This window comes from Hemicordylus capensis, chromosome 4, assembly GCF_027244095.1.
Source record: "Hemicordylus capensis ecotype Gifberg chromosome 4, rHemCap1.1.pri, whole genome shotgun sequence".
Taxonomy (NCBI): Eukaryota; Metazoa; Chordata; class Lepidosauria; order Squamata; family Cordylidae; genus Hemicordylus; species Hemicordylus capensis.
The window spans coordinates 204,524,908-204,547,046 of NC_069660.1; the positions used below are offsets into that span (position 1 = coordinate 204,524,908).

The 22,139-nt window shown below is 43.2% G+C and overlaps 1 protein-coding gene across 5 annotated transcripts; it reads left to right on the plus strand.

The window, feature by feature from the left end:
• The first annotated feature begins 1,964 nt into the window (after positions 1 to 1,964).
• On the plus strand, positions 1,965 to 21,131 carry LOC128323278 (serpin B6-like). 5 transcript variants are annotated; one of them, XM_053246032.1, is made up of 7 exons: positions 1,965 to 2,313; positions 13,578 to 13,755; positions 14,906 to 15,043; positions 16,873 to 16,990; positions 17,160 to 17,302; positions 18,366 to 18,533; positions 19,905 to 21,131. In XM_053246032.1, exons 2-7 carry the CDS (start codon positions 13,588 to 13,590, stop codon positions 20,307 to 20,309), a joined length of 1,140 nt encoding a protein of 379 aa, XP_053102007.1. In that variant the 5' UTR covers positions 1,965 to 2,313; positions 13,578 to 13,587; the 3' UTR covers positions 20,310 to 21,131. The 5 variants fall into 5 exon arrangements, with proteins under 5 accessions (XP_053102007.1, XP_053102008.1, XP_053102006.1 ...); XM_053246033.1 differs by having other exon boundaries at positions 1,965 to 2,237; XM_053246031.1 differs by having other exon boundaries at positions 1,965 to 2,234.
• Positions 21,132 to 22,139: the final 1,008 nt, after the last annotated feature.

A 22,139-nucleotide genomic window follows, 5' to 3' on the forward strand; every position in this document is an offset into this window, starting at 1 on the left:
CATCTCAACAGGAATCATAAGAATAGCAAGCATGCCAATAGGGAATCACAGGAACTCCATACTAGCCAATAGAGAACTACAGGAAAATGATGCTTGCCAATAGGGAACAATAAGACCCACACTGGCCAATGACCACTGGGGCAAGATATTACCCCAGGCAGCATACTACCTACCTCCCACCACATGACCACTGTTTGTCCCAAACTGTTCATCTTGGCTGTGACAAGCAGCGCAGTACTTCAGAGTGTAAGTGCGAAGCCCGGCCTCCATGAATCCCACTATGCACCATGCAAGCAGCACGGTGCACTGTGGAAATTCCTGAGGCCAGGTCACTTCTTTCCCTGGCCTCTATGGTTTAAATGGCTGCCAGAAACCACAGAGAAGCTTCCTGCAGTCCGATCACCCACACAACTATAGGGTAGGAGGCACACCCTACTTTTAGCCCAGGTTTAAAACTCGGGCTACACGGTGGAGGAGCACCAGCATTGCTCCTGATCCCAGGGTTCTCATAACCAGCCCTACCTGAGAAGAACTTCAAGAAATCATAGAAACACCAAACATACCAATAGAGAGCAAGAGAAAACCCACAGTTGCCAATAAGGAACAACAGGAAAACCACACTTGCAAATATGGAAGTATAGGAATACTGCGCTTGCCAACAGGGTAGCATAAAAGCACCATGCAAAGCAATAAGGAATAATACAGAACACCACACCAATCTGTAGTCATGGGAACACAATTCGTGCCACATAGGAATTCCACACTTGGCAATTTTGAATCATATGAAATCCAACTTGCCAATATGGAACAATAAGAAAACCATGATGGCCAATAGGGAAAAATAGTAATAGCATGCTTGCCAGTAGTAAATCATACAACACCTATGTTGTGAATAAGGAATCTTAGGAAACCCACGCTTGACAATAGTGAATCATAGGAACAAAGGAATGCCATGTTTGCCAAAAGGGAAAAACTGTACTTGCCAATAAGAAACAAAAGGAAGTCACTGAAATAGCCCCACTGAAAGAGCCCTGGGATGGAGTGTCAAGGCATTGGGATGGAGGCACCAAGGCACTGAGACCCTCCTGAAGCAGGAAAGCCGATGCGCCCCAAATGGCCCAGTTGCCCCATCTCAATGTAGGAGCACCAAAGCTTGAGGAGACTATCAGGATGGGTTGTCAGAATCTGCTCAAATCGCACTTGTGTATTCTGGGGAACCTCCCCATTGTAGCTATGGACTTCCCCAGAATACCCTGGTCTGATTTATTTTAAAACACTTCTCTACTGCCCCAAACATGCATCTCTGGGTGGTTTGCAATCAAAATAATTTAAGACATCGAATCAATTAAAATCATTTAAAACATTAAAAACATTTAAAATCCAATATTAAAATTTTAAACCTATAAATCTAATTAAAAGCTTGGGTGAATAACTGTGTCGTCAGTGTCTTTTAAAAAGTTGCCAAAGATGAGAAGGCTCTTATTTCAACAGGGAGGGCAGCAACGGAGAAGGCCCATTGCCGAGTAGCCACCAAACGAGTTGGCGGCAACTGCAGATGAGCCTCCTCAGATGATCTTAACAGGCAGTGGTGGGGCTCATGGCAAAGAAGACATTCTCTTAAATACCCAGGGCCTAAGCGGTTTAGGGCTTTATGGGTAATAACCAGCACCTTATATTTTCCCCAGAAACGTATCAGCAGCCAGTGTAGTTCCTTCAACATAGTAGTAATATGGTCTCTTCTAGATTCTAGATAACCCAGAGACCAACCTGGCTGTCACTGCCCTTGAACGCCGTTAAAACCTTTCCTCAGAAGTACCTCGGCATTTCCTGAAATAAAAGAAATAAGCACACAACCCGCCTTCGTTCCCAGTTCCAGCGTTTCAGAGGAAAAAGCCCCTCCCGGCCTATGAAAAGCACAGAGGCAGCCTCGTTCTCTTCTGAGCATGTGCCTTAAATCTGCACATGCTCAGTGGGGGTGAGGGAAGGAGAAAAAAGACGGGATCTGTTGGACTAAGGGCTGTAATTAATCACTCATGTACGTGACGCGTCTTGCCCTTTAAGCTCCTCGGAAGCCGCTGGCGGCCCGTTGAGCCAGCCCTGACAGCCTCCCTGGGCCAGGCTTTTTTCCTTTCTCTCTCGGCGCCGAGGCAACCTTCCCAGTGTCTCTGCGTGCCTCGCAGCAAGAACTCTCCAGCGATTCCTGTGAAGCAGCCGCCGCCGCCTCGAACATCCTGGTAGTACGGCTGACTTCTGTTTTGCTTGTTCTATATTATAACCTTGAAGAACGCAGGAGAGGATTGTGAGGGTGGGGATGTGAGTAGATCTTCTTGGACGGCTGTTACTTGCCCTTGGGGCACGTTTATTCTGGGACTTCTTGGAACCAGTGGCAGTTGCTTGCGGGATTGAAGAGTGTAAATTAGATATCGTGCAGGGAGCTAGAAAGTTTGTTTAGAAGTCGTGCCCAGAGCTGCCAGTGTTGGGATGGGAGCAATCGAAGTCGTGATTGGGTGGGTCTCTACATGTGGTGTCCAGGGTCGACGTTCTTCCAGCGGGGAGGCGAGGCTGGCGAGCGGGATTGAGGAGGCGGGGCAGGCAGAGCTGCTGCGCTTTTTAAGAGTTGTGCGGCAGGCAGAAATGTAGTAAGGCTCTTCCCAGCACCGCATCTCTAGACTGAGGCTTGATCTGTTGGATTTTTGCCTGCCATGCAGTTAAAGCACAGGCGCCGCGCTTTGCAAGAAGTAAATTACTCCCGCTATTTTTTCTCTGCGTTGAGAACTCTGACCAGCTTCGAAGTGTGGGAGGAGGAGCGTGTTTTAGTTTAAGTGGAATCATAATTTATGCAGGAAATCGTTTTCTTGGCTTTTTAAAAGTGGGCCTCAAACTCCTGATTTCGTTCTTTCCAAGGAAAAACTTGGATCACTCTTCCCTTAGGCTAGGTTCTAGAGAGTCGGTGATGGAGTGTGTCTCCTAGCACAGCAAAAAGGGTGGAGTGTTGCTAACCTGTGCAGGGCGTGGATATTACAGGTTGGGATTTCATAGTGTTGATTACTATACCCTACTGAGGGGTGGACTCAGGGCCGGTGTTACCATTAGACCAACTAGGCAGCCACCTAGAGGGCAGACCTCAGAGGGGCGCAGAGTGTAGAGTGTCAGTATGTTAAGAGTGTGAGAAACAGGAGCGTAATAAGGCTGGAGTGGGCCCAGAGCCAAAAAAATGAGCCACTCGCTGATACACACACACACACACACACACACACACACACACACTTACTTCACAATATATAGTCATGTGACTTGCCTGGGGGGGGGCCTCGAAGCGTGGGGGGCCCCAGGCAGCCACCTCCCCTTGCCTAATAGTAGTTAAGCCCCTGGTGAGAAACCAGAATAATGAGTAGAAATATGAGCGAGAAACCAGTTCATTGTTTTCAACACTAACAATACTGTCAAACTTAATTTATAAATTATAAAGAAAAAATCTACTGAAGATGTACTTAAGGCCTGCAAGAATTTGGAAGGATCATTGATGTATAATGGAAACAAAGATATTGATGCTGAAGATCTGTGTTGTGAATTTATAACAATAGCTTGAAGACTTCCAAAGTCTATGCCGCCACAAGGAGTACTTCTCTTCATACTACAACAAAAACTCCTGGATAATGTGCCTAATGTTTCCGTTGCTCTAAGGATTCTTCTCACACTTCCAGTATCAGTGGCAAGTGGTGAACATAGTTTCTCAAAGCTCAAACTTATAAAAACTTACATACGCTCAACAATGTTGCAAAAGAGACTAGTTGGCTTGGCAACTATATCAATTGAACATGAACAAGCATCAGCACTTAATCTGATTGAATTGGTGGCAAAATTTGCAAAGGAAAAGGCACGCAAAGTCAGATTTTGATGTGGTGTTGAGGGTTGTGTTGCCCTTGGAGGAGGTATGTGCTATACCAAGTGCCTTTCTAGTTCAAAATGATTTGTGTGCCAAAATATTTTCTTTTGTATTTGAGAAAGATAATTAAAAATTGATGTATTACCTATTCTTGCAATTTAAAATAAATTTAGCAGTTTCAAGTTTTGTGCTTTTCATTTTTTCTACAAAACATCTGTTTTTGAAAATTGAAGTTGAAATCTTTTTTTTGGGGGGGGGCGGCGGCAAGTACTTAGCCTTGCCTAGGGCGAAAAGTAGTCTGGCACCGGCCCTGAGTGGACTCTTGTCCTATATCTGTAAAGCAAAAAAAGAAAGAAAAAAGCTTGCTTTGACTTGTAGTCTAAAAAGGGAGCAAAACCTTGTAGCATATGTGCTGACACAATGCCACTGTTTTCTTTTGTATACATCCGTCTCATGTGCAGAGTCCTCCTTTAGAAGCTTTTGAAATTCTGTGTCTGGATATCCTTATACATAAGCAAACTTCTAAGGCAAAACATTAAGGATTAAGAACCTTGCCAAGAAAAAAGAAAGTAGTAACTCCACGTGGTGGGTTTTTTGTCCTTCTGTGTTTGTAATCAGCTGCTGAGTATGGAAGGGTGGCTTTCCCCCCCTTTTCTTTTTAAAAGTCAACTCCTGTAGTTTTATCACAGAAACAAGAGACAATATAACTCTTGCCAGCACAGTTCTTATTTAAGAAGTTTATAGCATCATAAAAATTAATGAGTTATGGGCAATGTTATCTGTAAGGCGTGCCTGAATGTGCGCCCTCACAATAATTGATGTCCGCTCAGATAAGTTTATATCCTGCTCAGGTTTAATCAGGAAGGCCCCACTCTAAATACACATGCGCAGACACTGCCTTGATACTGCCACCCAGAACAAAACTTAATTCCACACATAAATGGAAAAAAATAGCGCGAACACTGGTTATGAGCCCCGCCGTCTATTGAGATAATCTGGGGAGGTCCGTCTGCAGTTGCCACCAGCTCTTCTGGTGGCTGCTCAGGGACGGGCCTTATCCATTGCTGCCCCGAGGCTTTGGAATGCTCTCCCTGTTGAAATAAGAGCCTCCCCATCTCTGATAACTTTTAAGAAGGCAGTTAGAACATATTTGTTCACTAGGAATGTGCAAATAGATTCTATTCTGAACCTGTTCAACATCAACTGAAACCCAACCCCCCGTTTGGTTTGATATTGAACCAACCCCACCCCCTCAGCCTGTTCAGGGGGGGTTTTCTAATTTTTTTTTTTAATGTTACAAATGCACATAGATTGGGGAGAACACAGTTAGTTCTCATTTTTCTGGTATTCTGAATTTTTTTCATTTGATGTAAACTCCCCTGAAAAACTATGCTAAAGGGTGATATATAACTTAATAGGAACATAGGAAGCTGCCATATACTGAGTCAGACCATTGGTCTATCTAGCTCAGTATTGTCTTCACAGACTGGCAGCAGCTTCTCCAAGGTTGCAGGCAGGACTCTCTCTCAGCCCTATCTCGGAGAATCCAGGGAGGGAACTTGAAACCTTCTGCTCTTCCCATAGTGGCTCCATCCCTGACCATCACCTTAATTATATATAGCTGAACAACTGTAAGGGAATAGTGATAGAACTGTGATTTTTGTTTTCTATTGTATTGTGATTTCGTTCCCCCTTCCTGAAGGAAACTGATTTAAACCACATTCTTCCAGCCAGCTGTAGGAGCATCCAATAGAGACAACTAGGGTTGTGTCAGAATAAGTGATTTGAAAACTGCAGTCTTTATTTTGAAAGTGTACGTGCTAGTTTATAAAGGGTTAATGTTAAGATTAGTCAGTGTACAAGATAAGGTTGGTGGGGCGGGACAATTCATTTCTCAAGTTGTTTCTGCCAAAGATGATAAACATTTTCCATTTGACTTACCATGTGTATTGGCACTAGTGGTCAGCCAGTGTCCAACAGGTTCAGGGATTTGGAGGCAATAAGCTCAGACCAGTGTAAATTCCAAAAGAAGTTTTATTAGATAGAGCTAAATGAAACCTAAAGAGGATTACAGAACACAATATATACCATACATCCCTTTGACTTGTCAGGAACCCTGAATGACTAAGGACGACCCCAATGCCAGCTGGCTACCTAGCACCTTCTCAGCTCTTGGTCTACGCTGAGGTTCAAATTACTGGGCAGCTCTGCTCTCTGTCTTGTACTTTTACAAAACTCATAAGCACCACCTGGAAATGGCCTGCTGGTACACCTTATCAGTGTTTGGGTGAGACTCAAACAAACAATTGCCAAGGACTCATTAACACCACCTGAAGATGGTCTGGTGGGTTTTTCTTATCAGTAGTTTGGGTGAAACCCAAACACTTGACCAACTGCCCAGGACATTCTGATCACGATATTGTCCTTGGCTGCACACTTCCCCACCCTCCCTATTGCAGGTGGGTGCTTAGAAAGTGTGTTTTAAAGTAAATCTTTTCTTTGCCTTGCTATACTAATTGGCACAAAGATATAAAATTCAAAATATGAGTACAGGGATGAAGGTGGTTACATGGTCTTTGGTGAAAAACAGGATTACAAGGTTACAAAAGTTTAAACTGAAACCCTTTATATGTATGAGTATAAGAAATCTATAAAATCCTACATGTACAAAGGGAAAAGGGGGGCCACACCACTAAACCTCCTCGCCATATCTTCCGCAGTGCCACTGCACCATGTGACTATTAAATTCCAAGGAACTAGTCCGGAGACTTGCCAAATTCCTCTCTCAGAAGAGTTTATTGCGTTATATCTGTATACTGCTTTTCAGCAGAAGTTTTCAAAGTGGTTTACACAGAAAATAAATAAGAAGATGGTTCTCTGTCCCAAAAGGACTCATAATTTAAAAAGAAACATAAGGTAGACAACAGCAACTGTGTCACTAAATGTGTCAAAATACGTAGAAGGCTCAGAACTCACAATATTGATCTGCATTGGAACCTTGAACTTCAATGTTCTGGTGGCACAGGGACAATTGTTCTCTGCCTGCCAAATATAAGAGAACCACTACTTTAAAAGGTGCCTCTTTGTTTAGCAGGAGTGTGTGTAAAGGAGTGTGTGTAAAGCACATGGGCAAAGTTGTGAATACTGGTTTGCACTAGCAAGATAAACTGTCTGGATCTTATTGTAAAAGCAGCATCAGTGCTTCAATGCTAAGGTAAACTTGCTTTAGTTCTTCCTTCTCAATGCAGAGCACAGCTTTCCATTTTTAAAACAAACAAGCCCCAATACCTCAAACCATGACAATGCATAATTTTGTGCATGTAGTAGACATTATTTTGTTCTGGAAAATTTGTGCCAGAGACAGATGCAGATAACTTCTGGGTTTCATATTTGCAGAGTGATTCTCAGAGTGTTTGCTCAGTTGATTCTCTGATAATCTCAGATGGTTTGTACAAGGTAATAGTACCAGGCAGAGGGCTTTCTCAATTACTATCAGAAATACCCTGCAGTCTGGGCTTAATATATGCCCTCAACCAGAAACAGCACTTTTGTCCTTTTTTAATAATCCAGCATGCGGAAGAACTCTCTGGAACTCAAAAGTTTGCACATTGTGTTGTGAATTTTGGTTGGCTGTAATAAATGGGTTCTTTGCATCATTGAAGTTTCACTCTCCTATTGTGGTATTAAGCTTTTCTGATATTATGAGGGACCCCTGTGCATGCAGGAAGATGTTGGCTGTCCATTAGGGGGAAAAATGAACAGGGACAGTAAAGTATCTAGAAGATATTCCCTACTTGCAAGAACCTCTAATGCAGGAAGATGAAGTTAGATAAAGTTAGATCAGCACTCTGGTCATTACCAAGTCAGAAGGCTACAAGAATAGATGGAATAGCTACAGAAATATGGCAGGCAACAGAAGAAGAATCAGTCAAGGCTCTAACCAAACTATGCCAGCAAATTTGGAGAACAACACAGTGTCCAACAAATTGGAAGAAGTCAGTCTACATATACCCGTACCAAAGAAAGGAGAGTTAACAGACTGTGCAAACCATCGCACAATATCCTTAATTTTACATGCTAGCAAAATAATGCTCAGGATCATCCAACACAGATTAGAGCCCTATGTGGAAAGGGAAATGCCAGATGTTCAAACTGGTTTCAGAAAGGGCCAAGAAACAAGAGACATCATTGCTGATGCACTCTGAAAAAGCCAAAGAATACCAGAAAGAAAAGCCTTTGATTGCCTTCAATGTCAAATTGGCAAATATCTTAGGAAAATGGGCATCCCAGAACATCTAATTGTTTTCATGAGAAACCTATACACAGGACAGGAAGCCACAGTCCAGACAGAACATGGTGAAACAGACTGGTTCCAGATTGGCAAAGGAGTAAGACATGGCTGTATACTTTCTTTTCCTTTATTCAACTGATATGCTAAGAGAAGCTGGATTGGAAGAAGATGAGCATGGTTTTAAAGATAGAGGAAGAAACATCAATAACCTGCGCTACGCCAATGACACCACTCTGATAGCTGAGAATGTGGATTATCTGCAAGCTCTAGTAATGAAAGTCAAGGAGCACAGTGAAAAAATGGGACTATGACTAAATGTCAAGAAGAGTACATTAATGCCAATGGGTACAGCAAACAGCCTCAGAACTGATAATGAAGACACTAAAGTGGTAGATTGCTTCTGCCTTTTAGGATCGACCATCAACAGTAAAAGATCCAGCAGTCAAGAAATACACCACAGACGAGCACTTGGTAGAGTTGCAATGAAGGCCTTGGAAAGGATATTTAGATGCCACGATGTGTCTACACCTACAAAGTTTAGAATTGTTCGGACAATGGTTTTCCCCGTGACACTCTTTGATGCGAAAGCTGGACTTTGAAGAAGCAAGATAGAAAAGGCATTGATGCTTTTGAACTTTGGTGCTGGAGAAGACTTTTGAGGATACCCTGGACAGCCAGGAAAACAAACAAATGGATCATAGAACAAATCAATCCAGAATTTTCACTCAAGGCACAAATGACCAGGCTCAAACTATCATTCTTTGGACACGTTATGCGAAGATCCAGCTTCCTTGAGAAGTCTATAATGCTGGGAAAAGTTGAAGAAAAGAGTAGAAGAGAACGACCAGCAGCAAGGTGGATGGACTTGATTACGACAACAATGAATGCACCAGTAAGAGACCTTAAAGGCCAAGTTGAAGAAAGATCATCCTGGAGAGAATCTATCTATGTGGTTGCTAAGAGTCAACACTGACTTGATGGCACTTAATCAATCAATCAGTAAAGCACCATATTGTTTGGGACCAATCAAGTGTGGTGTGCAAGCTTTTGAGTTGCTTGGAAGTCTTCCTCATGGTGAAAACATTAAGAACCGTAAAGTGTGTGTGAGAGAGATGGCCTTTGTTATAACAAACAAGTTGTTCTAGTAAGAACTAATCAGCCTAATTTCCTTTCACTGTCTCTACATCTGGACTAAATTTGGTGCAAATCAAGGTCCACAAGTTAGATCTCTTGTGCCTCAAATGTTCATGTGTCCACCATCTTGGATCGGGGTGGATGTCATCATTACAAACTGCACCATTGAGATGTCCCTGTGTGTCACTCACTACAGGTGTTCCAAATTTGGTTCAAATTGGTTAGACAGTCCTCAAGTTAGTGCACATGTGCCTCAAAAGCTTATGCATCTGCCATCATGGATTGGGGTGGATGGTCTCATCACAAACTATGGCATTGAGGTGTCCCTACAACTGTACCCGATTTGGTTCATATTGGTCCATGTGTTGCTAAGTTGATAGGTAGGGACACAGGGAGCGGCGGGGGGGGGGGGCGGGGAGAGAGAGAGAATATGCCGGGTGATCTCATAAGCCTACTGGAAAGTAGGCTAAAAATGACCAACTAATACCAGTGGTGTTCAGGGTGAATGCCCTTTTTCTAAATGGTTTTCAAGTAGTGAGTGCATCACACAGGTTCTAGGTGCCTCCACATTAGCCTTTGCTTCATTAAAAGCATTTGAAGTCCATTGTCACAGTATGTCTTGGCTTATTAGTTACACTACTACATTTAATACCTCATTTTATCCTCTCAACAAAACTGTGAGGAAGAGAATCACCCAGTTACCGATCTGTACTCTTTTGGAGAGATTGGCATTGATTGGACGAATCCACTTTTGATATAGATAACTGAGTTGCATGGGTCCTAACAAGAGGGAAAATGCAGACAGTGATGCTGTACAGCATCTGAGGAATGTTTGGCCTTGGAACTAGAATTTTGTCAATATTCCAAAATGTTTGCTGTTGCTAAGGTGATGTAGAAATCCATCTTGTGACAGAAAGGTACAGAGAGGATGTGATAGCTGGGAAGCACCAGGGCAGTGTGAGAATTGTGCAAGGGCACTCAGCGCTTCTTCACGGACTGTGCAAACCACTTCCAAAGAGAAAGTAAGTCCTAGTATGGCAAGAGATGCTTTGGAAGAACTCTCAGTTGTGCCTACCCTCTACAAAATCTTTGAAATCCCACAAAACCTCCAGACTGAAGGCTCTTTCTAACTGTTGAATGTTCATATTTTTAAGAATGGCTCCTCCCACCTCTCAGCTTTTGCTTAGAAGCTTCCCTAGGCCTACAACAGTTAGGGCCATAGTTTCAGGCATATACTTAACATGTGAAGTGTGAATGTTTGTATACAGGGAGACGCATCAGGCCTGATTCTCATCACTTTTCCTCTCTACTAAGAGTATCTTCAGTGGCACACCTGGGTTTGTTACTGTAGGATGTCACATCACTGTGGGCACTTTCAGGAGCAACACAGAACCTTGGTTGAATCTTAGAATCCCCACTGTACTTTCCATCTGAATGTGCCTCTCAGATTCAGCCGAGGTGCGTACCCAAGGTTTGTAGTTGGCTTGTTTGTTTCAAGTGTGGCTGAAATTGCCACAGCATTGAACTGGCCTCCCTGTGGTTTATTCTCAGCTTTGCAATAGAGGTGGGCACAGAACAGCCAAGAAACAGATTTGGATTGTGTGAATGAAAAAAGGACAGGCCAAATAAACTACTCAAGAGCAAAATACCCAAGCAGCTGTTGGTTGTCTGAGAGAGAATTCTTCGCTTGTTTTCAGAAACTTGTTTCGAAGCTCCCATGGCTCCACATTGTATATGATAGGGCCCTGTTTCTCCCATGTCAGGAACATCTTCAGATGTTAATTCCATGCAAACTTACAGGTGGAAGGGACAAGAAGTTGTTTGCCCAGGCAGATGGTTTTCTCTCATTCAAGTTGGTTGAATTTTTTCTCCTTCTTTCCATCCTGGGAGTGATAGAGTACATGATGACTTACATCAGGCATAGATAGAGTTGGGGCTTGCAGGATGCACTTGGCTTTTTACTAGGACCCTAGTACCAACCAGAGTTGGGAGCAAAATGTTGGCTTGGGGCTGGGAAAGTCAATTAGTGATTGCATCCCATGAGCTGTACACTGGAGCAACCTGAACATACAAATATAAGCAAGTTATCGTAGATCAGGGACTCTGATCTACTCAGAATTGGCCAGCAGGGCTATAGGCAAACAATGAATACTTGTATTTTCCAGGTGCGGAACACCTGAGAGAAAAGTGATTTGCAGAAGGCCAGCCATGCCAGAAAAGTTTTTAAATTTGCAATTGTACTTGCTCCTATTGGGATTCCCCTGCAAAGCCCTTGGCATTCCTCTGCAAAACTCCCAGGGTCTACCCACTCTACATTCTGCATGCCCTTTAGGGTGTGTGCACATTGCAGTTGTGCAAAAGAAGGAAGAGGCTCATGAATAAGAGCAGCTGAATCCACTGATGAGTCATGCTGACTGCTTTGCCAAGTGTCCACCCTCATCCTGTTTGGGGTGAACAGAAATGGGCTTTCCTTAAACTGGCATGATATAAAGTGTGTTAAAATGTCTGCCTCCGTTTGTTGGAAATACCTGAACAAAGAATCAAATGAACAGTAACAACTAAAGTAAAGTGTTGGAGAGCTTTGAACTGGATGAATGAATCTTTTGTAGTTTAAATATGTATTAATTAGTTACAGTGTTGGCATGAGAGCTGAGAAATGCTGGATGCTTGACTTCAGGCTGTTTGTAAAGCTACTGTTAGATTTTATCCATTGTTGATTCTTCAGCAATAGAATAAATTGCTCCTGTCTTTAATTGCTTGGGTGGTTTTAAAGTTAGAATTAGCAAGTGTTGGTTTTCCCTTAAGCTATAGATTGGCTTCTCTGGAACCACCGTTAGAAAGGAATAGGCAGCAAGTGGTGAGAGCTACTGCACAGTTCATAAGAACATAAGAACAGCCCTGCTGGATCGGGCCCAAGGCCCATCTAGTCCAGCATCCTGTTTCACACAGTGGCCCACCAGATGCCACTGGAAGTTCATATTCTAGGGCCACCCAGTTTCCACTGGAGTTCCACGAGTGTTTGCTGCAGTAAACCCACAAAGCTACAGGCCATGCATGTTCCCTACATCCTAAGGTGTTGTGTCCAGTGTTCCCTCTAACTGGGATTCCCAGATGTTGTTCACTACAACGCCCAGACTCCCCAGCCAAAGGCCACTGCAGCTGGGGATGCTGGGAGTTGTAGTGAACATCTGGGAATCCCTGTTAGAGGGAACAGTGTTGCGAACCTCCTCTTTATGTTCACAGAGCAGCCAATAGCTTGCTGCATTAAAGTGCAAAACTGTCCTGAGGTGGGATCTTGTATCTAGTGCTTATGTCATTCTGTAAGGTGTGTGTGTGTGTGTGTATACACGTTTTACTGGCCCCAAATGGAACTGCATCCTTTGATGGGTTTCATGATCCTGTGCTGCAAGACTGAAGTAGCTCTTGCAGTACAGCCATAAATCTTAAACTGTGTGTTCTGTTCATTCAGAAGCAAGTCCAATAGAGTTCCGTGGTGCTTAATCCCAGATGAGAGTGAATAGGGACGTGGGCTTAGTTTTGTGCACTGTAGCTTCATAGGTGTGACTTAAGCAACTAGCACACATTTCTTAAGAAGTAGTAAAGTAAACATGTTTTAGAACAGAAAGGTCTGGAAGTCTGAAAATGGGGCAGCAAGTGAAAGACTCAGTGATCATCTTAACAATTCTTAATGTTCAGCCTGTTATCCAAGGGCCAGTTGTCTTGTTTGTTTATTTGTTTATTTATTCAATTTCTATACCGCCCTTCCAAATATGGCTCAGGGCGGTTTACACAGAGAAATAATACATAAATAAGATGGATTGTTTGCCTCTAATGTTTTAACCAGACTTTTTAATGTGGCAAGAGAGAGATTTTTTTAAAAAAAATGTTGTTAAACTCTCTTGCGAGTGTGCACTTTTGAAAATTGCTGTTTGCTGCCTCCCTCCTTTGTCCTCAAGAAGTGGAGCTCTCCTCCTGGGGCTGAGCGTTCTCCCACATTGGGAGCTGGTAGACAGAGCAATTTAGAGAGTATTCAAATATGAACTTGGGAAATGTGGGTTGATATTTAATTATTTGTTGTTCAATTCATATGCCGCCTTTCATAAAACCTATCCCAAGGCGGTTTACAAAAGTTAATACAACAAAATTCCATAAAATCACCTTAAAATATCAAAATATGAGGTGTGGGATGGATTTGAATTTCCTGTTATAAAAGTGAGCTGAGAGTTGGCCTCCTGGATGATTGTCTTGTCTGTGTGTTTTCCACAGATTCTGAATCATGGACTGTCTTGCTGCAGCAAACACTGCCTTTGCCTTCAACCTTTACAAGGCACTGAGTAAAGAAAATAATACAGATAACTTGTTTTTTAGTCCTTTGAGTATTTCTTCTGCTTTGGCAATGGTCTCGATGGGAGCAAAAGGTAACACTGCAGCCCAGATGTCAAAGGTACAGTATACCAGACAAATGCTAAATACTAATAATAATAAGAAAAAAAATAGTTCTTGGCTCTGAACAGGAAAAGGAGATTCCATTTCAAGACCTTCTCTTTCCAAGAACAGACCATGCTGTCAATTTAGGAATTAACACACATTTAAGCCTAAAAACCTTGGCACACTACTTAAGCAATGAATTTAGAGTAAACAAATTTTAGGATGAGGGATTTTGAAACCAGGCAAGATCTGGGGCAGCAAGTGGAATATACTAGGGATGTGCAAAACGTTTCGGGTACAGAATGATCTTTACCCAAAACTGCCCGTTTCAGGTGATTCGTTGCCGAAACAAATCACCCTTTTGCCCTCCCAAAATGTTTTGGAGCTGAGATGAATCACTCCCATTTCGGCTCCAAATTATTTGGAGTTTCAGCCCTCCGTTTTGTGGCCGATAAAGTGCTTCTTCTTCCTCCTCCATTTTGAGTTCTGATGTCTATTTGAATTTCCTGCCTTTTTGCCTCCCATTGACTTCAATGCAAAAAGGTCTGATCTGATGTCTACTCGAATTTCGGGTCCCAGGGCCAAAAGAGTGGGGTGGGGTGGTAGTGCCTAATAGGTGGAGGCTACCACCCAAATTGCAGAGGGATTGGGCAAAGGGCTGATTTTTGGTGAATTAAAAAATTGGCAAGCAGCTGGAAAAAGTGGCTGGCTAGTCGGACAGCCAGAGGAAAAAAAAAACATTGGAGGGGGGAAGAGGGAAGAGGAGGGGTGGGTGGGTTAAGAACAAGGGGCTGAGAACGAGGGAGAACTAGAGGCGCAGGTGCTCTGCGCTTGGGCTAGCTAGGTTTGTTTATTTTTGTTTTGTTTGTTTAAATCTTTAAAAACAAACAGATGGACTAATCTCTTTGAACATCCACCCATTTAATGCTACCATCATAGAAGTACACAGTGTGAAATCTCAGGGCTTTCTGTACAGCTATTCAGGAGGCATTAATATTTTGTAGTTTCCCATTGATCCCTGTGGGGAAACTATCCAATGCAGCCTGTGTTCAGTTCTTGCATACAGGCCCCTTCAGACCTTGTTATGCCATTGGATAAATGTCTGTATTCAAACTTGAATCAATGCTGTTAATAACTTATTCTGTTAAATATATACTATTTTATAGGTACTGGTTATGACTGGAGATGAAAAAATGCACTCAGAAAGTGCAAAAGTCATTTCTGAAATCAATAAACCAGGCACCAAGTACTTGCTTAGCCTAGCCAACAGGCTGTTTGGAGAATCATCATATGACTTTCTTGCAGTAAGTTTTACTGTATGTGTTTGGAGAACTGTTTGGAAATATTCTCTACTCTAATGAAGAGCTAGTTGGGTTGTGTTCTTTCATCCTTAAACAGGGTTATAGCTCAGTATCACCTGCCCCTTTTGAACTCTCTAGAGCAGGCCTGCTCAACTTCGGCCCTCGTGCAGATGTTGGCCTACAACTCCCATAATCGCTGGCTATTGGCCACTGTGGCTGGGAATTATGGGAGTTGTAGTCCAAAAACAGCTGGGGGGCCTAAGTTGAGCAGGCCTGCTCTAGGGTAACATAGCAGGAAATTTAATGGAGCATATTTATCCTGCCCATTGACTAATGACTGGACTTCAGAATCTTCTTAAAACTAACACTGACTTCACTTTCTCTGAGAGTTTGAAGGTGAGGAAAGAGAACTGGCAGGAATCCAGGAGGCTGTCTGAGGAAAAGTAGACATTACAAATAGCTCCTCAGATTCTTGATCAGCAATGGCCAGTGCATCTGGCTGCAAAAAGTCTTGTCTCTCAGTCTTCTTGGAGGTTGGATTTTCTCTCCCCCCCAGTCATGACATTGTTCACGATAGATTGATCTGTCACCTTATTTTATAATAATCTCTCAATAGTCGACTTCTTGGACTGGTTGTAGTTATAAGTTCTTCATTAGAATTAGAGTAATAAATTAAGCACCACAGAACCAGTGCCAGATTTAGGTACAAGCTAAGTAAGCTACAGCTTAGGGCCTCACGTTATGAGGGGACTCTGAATATTGAAACATAACTGAATTTCACATTTGATATTGATTGAAAAATAAAGGAGAAGGGGGGAAACCAGTAAAGCAGACATTATTGTTCTGATAAGACAATAATTATAAATTATATCAAAATGTTTTTAGACCAGGGCCTGGTTTAGACCAACACCTGATATCATGGTTACAGGCAGTGTTCACTTCAGATGAATGTTGCTATAACCATGAATGGGAAAGGGAGTAATGCACCAAAGTGAGACTTCCAGCCAGTTTTGTATTGTATTGTCATGGAGCCTTCTAAACTTCACAGAGCTGAGTGCCTCAGAATGTCACATGTGGCCCTTTTCAGAACTTTTCTGTAATTTGAATAATGGAATAAAATGCTATGGGTGACATCTTTACGAACAACACACTCTCACAAAACCCAAAGTTGTGCTTGCCCAGGAAGGTTGTGCAGCTATGCAAAGTTGTGGTGCTCTATGATGTTGCACAACCACTAGCGGAAGGTCTCTGGTATGTATACAGGGTTGAGCTGGTCTTGTGGTAGCAAGCATGGCTTGTCCTCCTAGCTAAGCAGGTTGCATTTGAATTGGAAATCACATATGAGCACTGTAAGATATTCCCTTCGGGATGGAGCCGCTTCTCCAAGATAGGGCTGAGAGAGATTCCTGTCTGCAACCTTGGAGAAGCCACTGCCAGTCTGTGAAGACAATACTGAGCTAGATAGACCAATGGTCTGACCCAGTATATGGCAGCTTCCTATGTTCCTATGATGCATAACAGTCTTGAGCAATTAGTGTTATGCAACTTTCAGCATTTTTCACTAGTGTACGGACGAATCTCAAACAGAAGTTTCTCTTTGTGCACCATCCTTAAGCTAACATAACAGCATTATGCTAGTGTAACACTAGACTGGAATGCAAGCTCACAATGCAGCAGAACCTGCCCGTGCAATGTTATTCCATAAGTGCACCATTTAGTGAGGATGTCAGTCTGTTTTTCTTTGGGCCAAATCTGGAATGAAATATTAACTTTAATAGATGATCTACAACTTTGTATAACTTCTAGTACTGAAATATCATTCTTTGTTAAAGCCATTTACAGACTCCTGTCAGAAATTCTACCATGCAGATCTAGAGAAACTTAATTTTGTTACAAAAGCAGAAGATTCTAGAAAACACATAAATGGTTGGGTAGAAGAAAAGACAGCAGGTGAGGAATTTTTGAGCTTCCATGTTGTCTCTATTTCCCTCTAAGAAAGGAAAACTTGCAAGTGGGGTTATATGAATGTTCTTTAGTTAGGATACAAGATTTATTGTGTATATTAAATAAAAGAAAGGTACATCTTTATTCAGATGGTTGTGTCTAATCTCTCTTAAAGGTAAAATCCAAAACCTGCTTGCCCCAGGAATAGTTAACGGTCTTACAAAGCTGGTTCTGGTGAATGCCATCTACTTCAAGGGAGACTGGGCAAATCAGTTCCTCAAAGATCGGACCATGGAGAAGCCATTCAGAATTAATAAGGTAATGATCAGTAGTTCTCTTAGCAAAGTATATCCTATCCCTACAATTTGTGCATAAATTTGTTACATATTGGTCTCTTTTTGTCTTTCATGGAATGCCGCATTTCATGGTAATTTAGAACCATATAAATGATTGTCACTTTTATTATTCTTGCCATGTCGATGTGGCACATTCTACAGTAACTTTTTATTTTAAGCTACTTTTATGGTCCACTTTTTAAAGTAGTAAAAATGGAAAGGAAGAACCTGAAGGTACTCTATAGCATATTGCCAAACACACACTGGGCAGATTTAGATACTGTACAAAACCACGGGTAAATGTCAGTACTGCACGATGTCTCCTAGCCACTCTCTCTTCTGCATGCATGCATCTCAGAAGAATTCTGCTTCCTCCTGTGATTAGAAACAAAACAAGATTGGTCATGACATACAAACTGACTGGTTTATTCTAACAAAAGGGCTCAAAATAAACAGATCTGAAATGACAATGTGGAGTTGCAATTTAATCTTGGTTCCTCGTGACATCCGATTGAACCAAGATTAATGAGGAACCAAGATTACTCTTTAATTCCTTTAATCTTGGTTCCTCATGCGACTCACTGCCTTTAACAGCAGCTCAATTTGCAGATGTTTAGCAAATGATAATGTTGATGTCCGTGCCATGTGAAACTTTCTCTGCTGATTTAAAAGATGTTAGAGGGACTGTTGACAATCAGGCATTTTGAACATCACAACTGTACAAAAATTCTAATTTTGACAGTTCTGAAGAGATCATCCCCCCTTAACCCTAACTTTACAATCTAAAGTGACTTAAATTAAACTCCAACTATTTGTGAAGAGGTTTTGCTAGAGGGTAATAGTAAGAAGAAATGAACTTCACAAAGACATTAAAAGTCACTAGAGAATAAATGTGTGATGTGCTTGAATTCTAACATATACATTTGCAGCTACTGGCAATACTGGTATGACACACACACGTTCCTTTTGTAGTTTTTCTGGAGTTCTCCTGAATGATCCAGAATGCACTTTGCCTGGTTTTAACCGGGCTTTCCACTTCTTTTCAGAATGAAAGCAGAACAGTGCAGATGATGTATAAGAAAGCTAAATTTAACATGACTTACATACCAGATTATCTTACCAAAATTATTGAACTCCCTTACATCGATAAAGAGCTGAGTATGATCATTCTGCTTCCTGATGAAATCGCAGATGATTCCACTGGACTGGAAAAGGTGAGGGATTGATCCTGAAGGGCATCGGACTCCATGCCCATGGAAAAATAGTCCTTGGTAGGCTGCTCATGCAGCAGTTGTGCACTGCCACAGTAAACGGCGTCTTCCACTCACCCTGTTCCATATTGCTTTTTAGATTTCTGTAACAATTGTTAATAGTAGCCAGAAAGCAAGACATCTTGGCACTAGTGGCTGTGTCAGGGATTAAGGAAATGGGAAATCCCCAGGGAAAATTCAGGCATGGTAAAAGTACCAAAAGTGGTCATATAAATTGGGTTGAGGTTGAGAAGTGCTCCCTCTGTTTTTGCAGCAAGAGTGATGGGTGTCAAAGGGGCTTTCTGTGCATTGTTTGCGTGCCTATTCTCAGATACATAGCATAGTGCAGTGTTGTTCCACTCTTTCAGAGTGATTTTGGGATAAAATTTAGGGCAGTCAGACATAGTGATGGCACCTGAGGTTGCTGCCACCACCTACCTCATGCTAGCCTCTGTTTCTATTGGAGGCCCTGATTTGCTGAGATTGGATATGTTGTCTGAAGTCTTATTGGCCTATTGGAGCCTCCAGTGGAAGTAGAAGCTTGGCGGGGGGCAGTGGCGTATCGGGGGGAAACGGCGCCCAGGGCAAGCTCTGACCGGCCCTGAAATGGTGCCCCCCCGGTGGCCCCCACATACCTGTGAGGGCGCGGTGGCACCCCCCAGACAGCAGATTGCGGTGGCGGCGATTCGGCAGCAGCAGGTCGCCCGCCGAGTCGCCCGCCGAGTGCGGCGGGCATGCGGCGCGGCAGCGATGTGGCGGTGGTGTGGTGGTGGCGGGTCGCCCGCCGAGTGCAGCGGTGGCTGGCTGGCGGCGGTGGGCTGTAGCGCGGCCCGAGCGGCGGCGGATCACCCGCCGAGGAGTTCAAGCAGAGCGACGCCGAGCCTGCCTTCCGGCGCCTGCGCAGTTCATTCAGGCCAGAAGGCAGGCTCGGCGTTGCTCTGCCTGAACTCCTTGGCGGGCGATCCGCCGCCGCTTGGGCTGCGCTACAGGCAGCCCATCGCCGCCAGCCACCACCGTACTCGGCAGGCGACCTGCCGCCGCCGCTCACCACCGCCACATCGCTGCACTCACGCCGCCACTCGGCGGGCAATCCAGGGGGGCGGGGGGAGCCACTTTTTGGCGCCCCCCACGTGACCCGCCGGGGTGGCGCCCAGGGCACGTGCCCCCTGCCCCCCCTATCATTACACCCCTGGCAGAGGGACACACATTCCAAGGACTGTGGCACTCTCTGTGCCACAGAGAGTGTGTGTCTGAGCTCACCCATAGTGGCAAAATTTATCCATATAACCAGCTATTTCTTCTTCCTTTAATGAGTCTTATGTTTATCTTACTTAGCTGGAGAGAGAAATAACATACGAGAAGCTCATGGACTGGATCAAACCAGAGATGATGGACCTAACTGAAGTTGAGTTATCTTTACCCAAATTTAAACTGGAGGAAACATATGACCTGAAGCCTGTTCTGAGAAGCATGGGAATGACGGAGGCATTTGACCAGGGCAAAGCAGACTTCTCTGGCATGTCCTCCAACAATGACTTAGTCCTGTCTGAGGTGGTTCACAAATCCTTTGTAGAGGTAAATGAAGAGGGTACTGAGGCAGCTGCTGCTACCGCAGTTATTATGATGATGCGGTGTGCAATGATTGTGCCGCGATTCACGGCTGACCATCCCTTCCTCTTCTTCATTTGGCACAATAAAACAAGAAGCATCTTGTTCTATGGCAGGTTTTGCTCTCCCTAAGGAACGACTGTCTTGTTTGTGCAGATATCCCACTGTTTTCCCTTGGCTACATATCAGAGCTTTAATTTCTTATCAGATTCTTATAAATTCTATCTTTTACACTGTGTAACCCAAAGAACTCATTGATGCTGCCTTTTCTGGCTACAGCAGCTTTTTTAGAACTCTGTTAATACCTTAGTAACAGCTGAGCATACGGACCTCACTCCATAAGAGGGCAAGAGTTGCTATTTTAAGCCTTACTCCTAATTCATGTTGACACCCGTTTGTTTTCTGTGTGCCTTATTCAGTTCAGGAGACTTTGATCTCATGGACCATTAGTAATATTGGTTAAAATGAACCATTCCTTGCTGAACTCTACACCTCACCTGTTTATCTTTTTTATGTACTTAAGAGTAGGCGGGTGACTCTTCTGGCAGACTGGCACCAACCCATGAGATTTGGTGGCTACCATTCATTCTTGATCTGCCTCTTTCCAAGGTGCTTTGATCAAAAGAAAGGCGCTGTTAGCAGTCACCAAAAACTTCTGCCCAAAAAGAGCTGTTACAGTGTACCTTCACATATAACATTTTAAGACGTGTAAAAAACGTGCATTGCCATTTCCTGGTGTTTAGATTTCAAAAACAGGATGTTTGCCTTTCAAAAAATCTGATTCACAGGCATCACTATGGATAAAATGTTGGGGACTTTGGTATATTTGTGCTCTGACAAAAGATGCAGCCAAGCAACTGATGTGTACTTTGTTTAATCTCTGAGTGGGTTTTTGATGCATCTATGCATGGAGTACTAATGAAATAAAACAAGAATTCTTGCCTCTTAATATAATTGTATTGCTTTCTGAGCTCATTAACAGGTTATTGATGAGAGTCCCTATTGCCTCACAGCTTTTATATCGATGAAAACAATCATTCAGTTCTGCATTTGTTACATTTGATTACCAGTAACATCAATGTGCCCATTGATACGGAGATCCTCCTGGGGCTAGTGGAAGTGCCTGGAGGAAGTCTGCTGGCCCCCTTGCAGTCAAGTCTGGGTGAGAGGCTGCTACTTCCCTCCTGGGGATACAGGAGTGGGGCAGCCTGAGACTTTAGGCTGGGGGAAGTGTCTGGGGAGTGTTTGTCACCACACTTGCTCACTCCTATGTATTCTGTGCATGCTTGCACCTATCATTTAAGACCAAATAATTTTTTCAAATGTAAGTATGTATTTGTTATTTACAGATTTCAGCCCAGACAATAGCAACAAAAAATTGTTAGGGCATCCCAAAAGAGGAAACTGCTTCCCGAGCACGACACTTTAAGTACAGAGTTGGGGTTATTTGGGGGAGTGACAGGGCTATGACAGGCAAAATATAGCAAGGCTTTTTGCAACACTATGTCTTCATACTGAGACTTGATCAGCTGAATTTCTGGCTGCCATAGAGCAGTTACAGCACAAGAGCTCTTCAAGATAATGAGTGTTACCAGAAGTATTTCCCCCCCTCTGCATTGAAAATCTCACCATCTGCAGAATGGGAAAGGAGTTAACTTATGCAAGAAACCATTTTCTTGTTTTTGTTGTTAGGAGGCAGTATATTTTCTGCCTACTCCTGACTTCATTCTCTCTGAGGGAGATCTAGCTGACTTTTGGCTTGTACTTTGGACTAAGTTATGTACTATGGGTGAAGCATGTGCCACCTAGCAGGTAAGGCAAGGGTGGAGCTGTGACTGGATCCTGAAGTGGACCTCCATGCAACCCAGGAACAAGACAGGGTCAGCCACTATAGCTAGCAGCCTCAGAGAGAGAGAGAGAGAGAGAGAGAGAGAGAGAGAGAGAGAGAGAGAGAGAGAGAGA

Coding starts and splice junctions, on each gene's coding strand:
- LOC128323278 (XM_053246032.1), top strand. CDS start 13,588: ATGGACTGTCTTGCTGCAGCAAACACTGCCTTTGCCTTCAACCTTTAC. Junction 17,303..18,365: donor AGCCATTCAGAATTAATAAG/GTAATGATCAGT, acceptor ACTTCTTTTCAG/AATGAAAGCAGAACAGTGCA. Junction 18,534..19,904: donor ATTCCACTGGACTGGAAAAG/GTGAGGGATTGA, acceptor TATCTTACTTAG/CTGGAGAGAGAAATAACATA.